This window comes from Bison bison, unplaced genomic scaffold (genome assembly GCF_000754665.1).
Source record: "Bison bison bison isolate TAMUID 2011002044 unplaced genomic scaffold, Bison_UMD1.0 scf7180017864456, whole genome shotgun sequence".
Lineage (NCBI taxonomy): Eukaryota > Metazoa > Chordata > Mammalia > Artiodactyla > Bovidae > Bison > Bison bison.
The window spans coordinates 18784962-18794817 of NW_011495018.1; the positions used below are offsets into that span (position 1 = coordinate 18784962).

Sequence of the window (9856 nt, forward strand, 5' to 3'; positions counted from 1 at the left end):
CCATGACGGATCTAGAGATAATCGATCACTAGATATTTATCTAGAGATATCTAGAACTCTACAGATTGGTATATAGAGAGATGTATAGCTACATCTATAGCTGTATCTCTAGATTGAGATCAAGACCCAGAATCACCTCACTTTAGAGATGAGGACACTGTTCCGGGTCATGCAGCTAGTTAAAGGGCAACCTGGGTTTAGAATTCCTTTTTTCTGACCTCTGGGCTTGCGCTGTTTCTGGTTTCACTGCAGTAGGAGTCACCTATGCATTCCTGCACAGTTTAAAAGAACTTCTACCTTCTGGCTCATTTGAGTCTCACAAAAGGCCTTCAAGATGGATGTTTTGGGTATTTCTGTTTCCCTTCCTCTTCTCTCTGTGCTTCCCTGCTTCCTCCCCTTCCTCTCTCCCTTTTTTCTCTTTCTCTCCCTACCCCTCTCTCCAACCCCACCACCCCCCTCCCCAAAAAGATGACAGTAAATTTAAAGAAAGAGCAGACCCTTCACGGCCTCACAGGTGACTGGTAGAAAAGGGAGCATGGCGCAGGCCTCGGACTTGCTCTGACCTCCTCCCAGCCTCCTACACTCTCTTCCTGTGGGTACTGGGGTTTTCATTGTCGCTGGGCCTAAACATCTGACGGGGCCTGATTCTGTCTCCACAGCTGAGAGCGCCACTTACTGTCTCGTGAAGAATGCTGTGAAAACGTTTAAGGATATCGGGGTGAGTGTCCACCGCTTATGGTACAAGAGTGCGTGTTCACTTCTGTCCTCTCTCTGTTTAGATCTAGGCTGTCTGAGTCACCTTCGTGTTGGGCTGGACCCTGAGAGAAGCAGTTTCTGCAGGATTAATCATGCAGGCATTTCTGGGGATTGGGAGGAGGAGGGGCACGTTGAAGGTGAGGCCCCTCTGCACAGATTTACTTGAATGTTCCAAAATTGTCCTGGTTTTCATCTTCATCCTAAATGAAGGTGTCCATGTGTTTCAAGATTCTACTACAGTTTTGGTGGGAATGTTAATTATGCCATATGATTTTCAGTTATTTTCTTGTGTTTTTACCAGTATTGCTAGAAGTATCCTCAGCTATCCTTTATCTTCACAAATTACTTGGGACATGAGTTCCATGGAGGTACTAGTGGTCTTTGTAAGGAACTCTTCTGTGACTTTACTCTAACATAAAATTTAAAATCTAGTACACTAGTAAACCCCACTCCTGCGCCCATAATCTCCCACCCCCGTAACCTTCCTACCCCGTGCTCACACACACCCTACACGTACATTTTCTTAAAGCCTGGATATGGCTTTATGTACCTTACTGCACATCAAGTAAGGGTTGGTGACAGGAATGTCTCCCCACCCCCTTACCCTTTTTCATTTGTCTTTAATTTAATCTAAACTTTCTCTCTAGGTTTTCAAAGAGACCAAACAAAAGAGAGTGTCTGTTTTAGAACTCAGCAACACTTTTCTACCTCAATGCAACCGGCAAAAACTCCTGGAATATATTCTGAGTTTTGTGGTGCTGTAGGTAACTTCGGGCACCTCTGGCAAGTGAAGGGAGCGGGACCGGTTCTTCGTAGGCCCCGCCTGTGGCACGAGAGTGGACGGCGCCACCGTGTGGTCGGGCCTGACCTGTCCTGACGCGACCTCCTGGAAGACAAGTGCCTTCTCCCCTCCGTGATCTGTGATCGCTGGGCACTGAGGTGACACGCAGCCTGCAGATCACACCATGGGGGCCCCAGCCTCCGTTTGCAGTTCACGATCAATAGATTGCAAATGAGATTTTGGAGTTTATTAAAGATTTACATTCTAAATATAACAGTTAGGGACTTATTACTGTGATGGACACACAAATGTAGTTGATTCTAAAACTGAATCTTGTTTAGTACACTTAATGCTGTCAGGTAATTTATTGGTATATGTTCTGATTAATGCTTCCTTTAAAAATAATTGAGTCATCCATTCACCGTTTTTTGTTTTTTTCATTTTTTTCTGTTTTTTTTTTTTTTTTCGGTTTTATCTATGTCAACTGTAGCTAACTGTTAAATGGGAGCATTTTTTTCCCTCACAAAGTGCTTTACAAATGAATGGGCTATTCACACATAGGTGTCACTGTGCTGTCTGTTGTAGTCAGGTATAGAAGTGTTTAAGAGCTAAATGAAAACACAATATTAATTTAGGTCAGAAATAGAGATAATCTGACCAGTCAGCTTGTACCAGGAAATAAATTTGGCTGGTGAAATTCAAGATAAACTAAGCCGGAAAATTGACTTTGAAAATGTTTGCTCATGTGAAAAAGTGCCATTGAGTTTTAAATGACAGGCAAGTGTTTGGGAGCAACTCCTGTTTCATGTCTGTGTCACTTCCCTGCCACCCTCCGCCCACCTCCTGCCTCAGGCAGTACCTGCCTCTCAGGTACAGTTGTTTCTTGGAGATAGCAACTGTTCTAACCTATTAGCTTGGCCTGATTGCCTGTGTAAGTGTGAAGCACTCTGGCTGCAGCCTCATGGCCCAGGCCTCTTACGTCCTGTAGACTGGTTGTACGCTTTTGAGTGGCTGGTACCCACTCAAGTTGGGCAGAGTACCAACCTGTGGGTTGTACATCACATATGTGATGGCCCTGCGGACTGGCATTTGTAGATGTTTTTAGCTTTGAGAAAAAGAAAACCATGGTTCTTTAAAAATACGCATGGGTTATTTTCCTAAACCCTGATGCCATATAGTGGCAGATAATTATGAAAAATTGTTCATAACAGGTAGGTGCCTTTTTTGTGAGCAGGGATCGTAATTGTTCACTAATTGTGGTAATGATGGTGATTTCTTAAAGATCATGTGATAGAAAACGTTTTCTAACAGCTGACTGTTTCTTCTTCTCTCCGTAGTATTATGGAATTAGGAATTTTTCCTGACAAATACTGCAGGTAATCTTTGAATTTAATAGAAAGGTACTGAGAATTAAGTTTGTACTTTTATCAGCTTGGATTTTAAACACTAATAATGTCTTGTGAGTATTCTGTGTGTGTTGGGAGAGGGAAAAATACTGATTGGTGTTTCACATTGTATGAAATTTTTGAAACTCGGAGCAATAATGCCATGCCGTTGTGATTTTCTTCCACTCTTCTCAAATTCCGCATTTAAAACATGTTTCTTTATAGGAGCTCACGTCCCATTAAGCCTTGTCAGTGTTGCAGCGGCTCTGATGTGGGGTGGGATCTTCACTGTGTTACATTCCATTTTACATTCGAAGTAGGATTGAGCTCTGTGTTTTGGGGAACAGCCAGGGAAGCTTATTTATCCCCTTGTGTGTTCCTTATCTAGGTAAGCAAACGTTCCACTAGTCTTTTTTACTCATCCATGAAATTATAGACCAAGGGTTACTCAGACTGTCTGAGTCAAGGTTGGGACTGACCTCTCTGGACTCTGCTGCCCCCGCCTGTGACTTCCACTAAGAGCTGCTGCTCCACCAGCCTGAGCAGGAGCAGTGGCTTCTCTGGCTCTAACTTGCCCTTTCAGTTGGTTTGTTTTCTAGAAATCTACTCAGATGCTTTGGGGAATGCAATGTATGATTTGCTAGCTCTCTCACCACTTAACTCACTGTGAGAATAAATATGCATGCTTTCTGTAATTAACTGGTGCTTTGAAAACCTTTTTTAAGGAAGACAAATCTCAACCAAAGTTCTGCTCATCCAGACAAGCTCACCCTCTAGTTAATTTTAGCACAGCTCATTCTTTCGTGCCTCGTTACTGAACAAACATCCATCATCCCAGTAAGGCTTCCAGATACCACTGTTTTGCTAAAAGATTTATTCTCCTTGTTTTCCAAAAGCGAATGGCTTTCACGTAAGATTAAACGAACTAGGTGCTTGTAAATAATTTATTACCGTTTACTGCATTTCTATAATACTGAAATGCATGCCCTCCAGGGGAAGACAGACTGTGAGTCGAGTTAAAAAGCAAACAAAAGGACCCAATAATAAGCAATATGAAGCTACACTCTTTCAAAATGAGAAAGTCCTAAGAAATTCAAGAAATTCCTCTTAAGAGGAAGGAAGTAGCGTGAGGTGTGTAGAACTAGTAACAGAGAAAGGACCACAAGTCTGAAGTCTCTGAAGTCACGAGGGTGACGAGAAAACGTACCAGGGACCGCGGTGAGTGTAAGCTCAGGTTGTGGCATTTCCAGTCTGAGGAACAAACCATTTTCCAGAGTTCTCCGAGTGTACGAAGGCTCTATGAGATGTTCTTAGGTGTTTTGTAGAAAAAGTGTTGCTGGTAAAATTAATTTGCACATGAACCCTCATTCCTAGAAACTCACAGTGCACTTTAGCACAGTAAGGGCTCAGGGCCCGCCGGTCCCAAGCCTGTATTAACCTAGCATTTCCCAATCTGTGCGACCCCAGAGCCTTTTTCCCCTTTGCAACACCCCTACGGACCTCTCCTGAGGTTCACAGAAAACATTCTGGGAAACACTATGTTATGTATTTCTGTAAGAGGACAAGACAGCAACTGCAACAGAGGCACATCTGCATCGTCTTGTACGATCAAACATTGTGTTTCATGGATGTGTACTTCCTCCTCTGGAGACAATAAGCACAGGAAACTATCATATAGGTGGTCAGAACTCTTCGATGAAAGATCAGCCCTCAATGTGTCTGGGTTTTTACCTGAAAGGAGCAAAATTAACACTAGGATTAATTGGGGTAAAAAATTAAGATTTTAAGTCAGACCTGGCAGAAGACATTGCACAATCAAATGCAGCTTTTTATCCACAAATAGTTCTAGTGTTTAGAAATGACAGGACCTACCGCTGAGGTTCATAAGACTTAATTTGGATGTCAGTCTGTTTTTTAAAGCACTCTTTTTAGGAACTTGAGACTTGGCATCTGGCATTTCAGTTTAATATAAAATAATGGCATTTGAAAGAGACTTTCAACTTTATTTCTAAACATCTAGAGTTCTGAAATGCCTTGATGGAATATGTTAAACTGTTTGCCTGTTGTACAAAGAAATGTTAGATTGTTGTAAAAAGGCTGATTATAAAGTACCATAAAATAGCATGGTGTGATGATGTGAATGAACTGATTTGGAAATGTGGATTGATTTTTATGCCTGTTAATATATTGTAAGAAGCACAGAGGTGTAGCTTTGTTTTAATAAACCAAAAAGTGAATATATTCTTGATGTCTTGTATCTGTAGTTAAAAGTTCCCTACATAATTTGTTATACAAACACTTCTTGTTTGACTTCACATAGACCATGATTAAAATGCTTATAGGAAACAATCTTAAATACATTTGTGAACCTGCAGTGCATGATTTTATTATTGAGCCAGAGCTCTTCAAATTTGATCAAGCATTTGGGTTTGTAGATATCTACAGCTTAGCTACTGCCCTTCTCAGTAAATATTCACATCACAGAAATATTCTTTGGGTTTCTGTGAATATTCCTTTAAACATGGTGCTTCTGTCATTTTAATATGTTTAAGTTTATAAAAGTATGAATGGAAGTCTTGGGTTTTTCCCACTAGTTCATAATAGTTGCTCAAAATAGGTTACTTTTTTGACAAATACGACAAGTTCTTTATTGGAGCAGTTTTCAGTGGATGCTTTGGGTTGCTTAGATGCAGCCTTCTGTCGACAGTGTGCCCCCTGGAAAGTGTGGGTGCCTGGCGACACCATCCATGCCCTTGGGGTGCATGACAGCGTCTGATGGAGCTGTGAACACGAGCAACACCCAGGGCCATCCCATCTGTTCTGTGCCAGCCCCTCCGTCTGAACTTTGTACCTGGGCCCCTTTGGTCTCCTCTGGGTGTTGTTGCCATGACTGTGTCCTCACCCTTGGGTGTACTCGTTCTTTCCTTTGCATTAGCAACTTTCTTGTTGCTGCCAAACACAGCCTTCCCTTGATCAAAGCAAAATGCCCACTTCTACAGCCACTCATTGTCTTTAACTGGATATTAATTTTGAAGCCTGGTCTTTTCATGTTTAGTCCTGTATTCACTGATTTTAGTCCTGTTTATTCCCTTTTTAAACACCTGTCTGGTACACACACAGCTAGTTAAATTCTAGCCTCCAAATACAAAGCATCATGTTGTCCACAGCACCTGTGATGGCCACAGGATGGCCAGTATTAGCCATCTCTGTAGATGCCAGCGTAGCACCTGCACTTTGTGACTTGTACCAGAAAGCTTGGCATCTGGACGGTTCTCAGCCCTCAATCGAGGAAAAGAAAGACTTGTCAAAGTTGTGTTCTGTGTGTGGATTTTATATGGCCTTTCGGATCAGTTTTTATTATTTTTAAAGAAAAGGAATATATAGCAGAAAGAGCATGGGGTCTGGGGAACAGAACTTAGAGGATTGACTGGCTGGCTTGGCACGTGCTGGAAGCCTCTGAGCTGGTCACCTCGCCCCAGTGAACTTGGGCATCCTCTGTGTTGTATGGGGACACCTGGATTTTGATGAAATGAGGTGGAATGAATGCAGAAGTGTTTTGTAAACTTAGAAGTGTGGCAACTGTGTGGTATTTGTTTTCTCCATTTCATATTTAGGGTTTCCCTGGTGGGTCAGATGGTGAAGAATCAATCTGCAAAGTAGGAGACCTGGATCAATCCCTGGGTGGGGAACATCCCCTGGAGGAGGGCATGGCAACCCACTCCAGTGTTCCTGCCTGGAGAATCCCGTGGACATAGGAGCCTGGCAGGCTGCATTCCATGGGGTCACAAAGAGCCAACCAAGACTAAGTGAATAACACTTTCACCTTCATTTTCATTTCATATTTAGGAAAGAAAATTTAGCTCTGAAAGGGAACTTAGGAGTCACCTGGCATTTGGCACTCATGTTTTACAGTAGAGAATACCACTGGTGCTCACACAGTAAGTGACGACAGAATCTGGAACAGAAGCAGCATTGTCTGACTCTTCAGTCCCTGCGGGAGTCCAGCTCCAGCAGCCAGGGATTCAACCTGAAGAGATGAACGGCGTCGGTGATGAGGCAGCCTCTCAGTTTTCTTGGACTGCCTATTTATTTCAAGTTTAAGATTTTCTTTTATACTTTTACAAAATGGTCAGAGGTTTGACATTTTCAGTTCCCCCTCACCCAGATTTATTATGTCCATAAATCATTGTTTCTCTTCAAACAGTTCCTGCTTCAGTGATTCTCTGGGAATCAGCCTTACCATCTTTTATCTACTTCCTCTAATGTGTCCTATAGTTAACTTGTGATTACATTGTAACTCATGCTACATTCCTCAGTTTACTACTTATCTTCCTAAATCCTGTTTGCCCCTAACATCCTGAGCTCACTATCTCTTAAAAAGGCTTCTAGCTATAGTGTCTCTAAAAATTCCTAACTTCTATAATAACTTTACAACATTCCTTAAATCTTTAACTTCTAACTATTTTAATTATTTCTAAGCCCTGAATTCAGTAAACTCCTTTGCCATAAACATTTTCCTCACAAATAGGCTTCAGATAGCAATCCCTCCCATGGCCTCAAGCTGCGGCCTATGTGCTCATCCTGGAACACTCTTTTGTAAAAGTCCTTAAACAAATGTCAATGATTAACTTTATGAATTATTCTCTGAGCACAGCTGCAGAAGGCTTTGTGCCTTCTCATGCTCCTCTCAAGAACAATAAGCACCTTAATATTCCTTTTCAGTCAACTCAGCCAAGGAGAGGAAAAAACAAGTCAGAACTGCAAGGCCTAACTCCTTCATCCCGGGTCCATGCCTGCGGAATGAGGAGAGGGGGCTGGGGCCGTGCCTCCATTTTGTCAGTAATGCCTAACGTGGCTCCCGACAAGTCCCATAACCACCAACCAAATGAAAAAGCACAAGAAAATAAAATGATCAAGTCCCATCCGGTGAAGTAGGACAATCCTTGTGTTTGGTGTGGAACTTGGCAAGTTACATAAGGATGTGAAAGTGGAAGGAAGTTAATTGGTTCCAGCAAAACCATGTGTTAGACATGCTGGTACCTGGGACTTATTTGTGGGTACAGAGTTGGGCACTGTGCCCAGCACTTTCTAGGTATCATCTCGGTCCTCTAGGGTTGGTACCATTAATTAGCTCCATCTTTCCACTGATGAAACTGAGGCTCAGGGTGAGGCAATTTGCTGAGGGCTTCTGCCGAGGCAGAATTCAGATTTGTTCTCCATCATAGGGACACAGGTTTTCCTGGGTTTGTAAATTCTGCCCTTGTCCTGGAACAACTGACAGGCTCAGAGGAATAAGGCAGAAAGCAGTACCTCTCATCCGGGCTGGGGGGAAAGAATGTAAGCATTGTCTTCCTTGATCCCACCTAATTTCATCTTTAAAAGTCCATTGTGAGGGTGTCCCTGTACAGTTCAGAGAGCAACCACGTCACTCAGGTGATGTGTCCAGCTCAAAGGATTTCTCAGAAGCTCTCATTTGCCCAGAGTTAAGCAGGAGGAGAGTTTCTGAGGTTGAAAAGATGGCTAGAATTTGTGACCATTTGCTGTGAATTTGTCATGGTGCAGAGCCAAAATTCAGCAATGGGTTCCAAGGAGATCACGGAGAGGAGATCATTGGTTGATTGCAGAGCTATATCTCAGCAATAGGAGGTTCCTCATCCCCTCCTTTTCCTTGGAATGTCCATGCTGCTTACTATTCCCATGCTGGCAGCTGTGACAAGGATGTGACCTTAAGAGAGTAAGATGCTGTCAAGACCAACTGAACTGAGTGAGTACGTGACTGAACCCAGTTAAAGCCTCCAATGTAACTTAAGATTCTGGCCCATGGGGGTGGAGATCCATTGGGATCTGGGTTCAGTCACGTACTCACTCAGTTCAGTTGGTCTTGACAGCATCTTACTCTCTTAAGGTCACATCCTTGTCACAGCTGTGTTGTGACACATCTTGTGCTGCCCGTGACAATCTTCATAGATAAGTTCTCTTATCTATGCCACCTACCGATTGGCGGTCTGCTTCTTCCTTTGTTCTCTCCTTGCTCTCTGTGTACGGGGGCCAGTTTGCAAACCAACAGTGTGATGGTATTTTTATGATCATGTGGGCCAGGTACCATGCTGATCATGTAGGAGGAATCCTAGAGACCCTAAAAGGAGACTGAATATAAGCAGTTTCTTGAGGTCGTGTTGCTGGCAGGCTGTGGGGCTGGTTTCCAAACTTGAGCTTCAAGTTCAGTTCAGTCGCTCAGTCGTGTCGGACTCCTTGCGACCCCATGAATCGCAGCACGCCAGGCCTCCCTGTCCATCACCAACTCCCGGAGTTCACCCAGACTCACGTCCATCGAGTCAGTGATAGGTGATGCCATCCAGCCATCTCATCCTCTGTCGTCCCTTTCTCCTCCTGCCCTCAATCCCTCCCAGCATCAGAGTCTTTTCCAATGAGTCAACTCTTCGCATGAGGTGGCCAAAGTACTGGAGTTTCAGCTTCAGCATCATTCCCTCCAAAAAATCCCAGGGCTGATCTCCTTTAGAATGGACTGGTTGGATCTCCTTGCAGTCCAAGGGACTCTCAAGAGTCTTCTCCAACACCACAGTTCAAAAGCATCAATTCTTCAGCGCTCAGCCTTCTTCACAGTCCAACTCTCACATCCATACATGACCACAGGAAAAACCATAGCCTTGACTAGATGGACCTTTGTTGGCAAAGTAATGTCTCTGCTTTTCAATATGCTATCTAGATTGGTCATAACTTTCCTTCCAAGGAGTAAGCGTCTTTTAATTTCATGGCTGCACTCACTATCTGCAGTGATTTGGGAGCCCCAAAAAATAAAGTCTGACACTGTTTCCCCATCTATTTCCCATGAAGTGATGGGACCAGATGCCATGATCTTAGTTTTCTGAATGTTGAGCTTTAAGCCAATTTTTTCACTCTCCACTTTCACTTT

General features: G+C 43.2%; 1 protein-coding gene across 9 annotated transcripts in view; it reads left to right on the forward strand.

Moving 5' to 3' along the window:
- Window positions 1-5167, forward strand: part of GPAM (glycerol-3-phosphate acyltransferase, mitochondrial) — a 67583-nt gene extending 62416 nt beyond the window's left edge. For all 9 annotated transcript variants that reach the window (XM_010859347.1, XM_010859346.1, XM_010859343.1 and 6 more), the window contains 2 exons: window positions 660-718; window positions 1404-5167. In XM_010859347.1, the coding sequence (XP_010857649.1) occupies window positions 660-718; window positions 1404-1520 (176 nt within the window). In that variant the 3' untranslated portion in view covers window positions 1521-5167. The remainder of the gene's footprint in view (window positions 1-659; window positions 719-1403) is intronic.
- Window positions 5168-9856: the final 4689 nt, after the last annotated feature.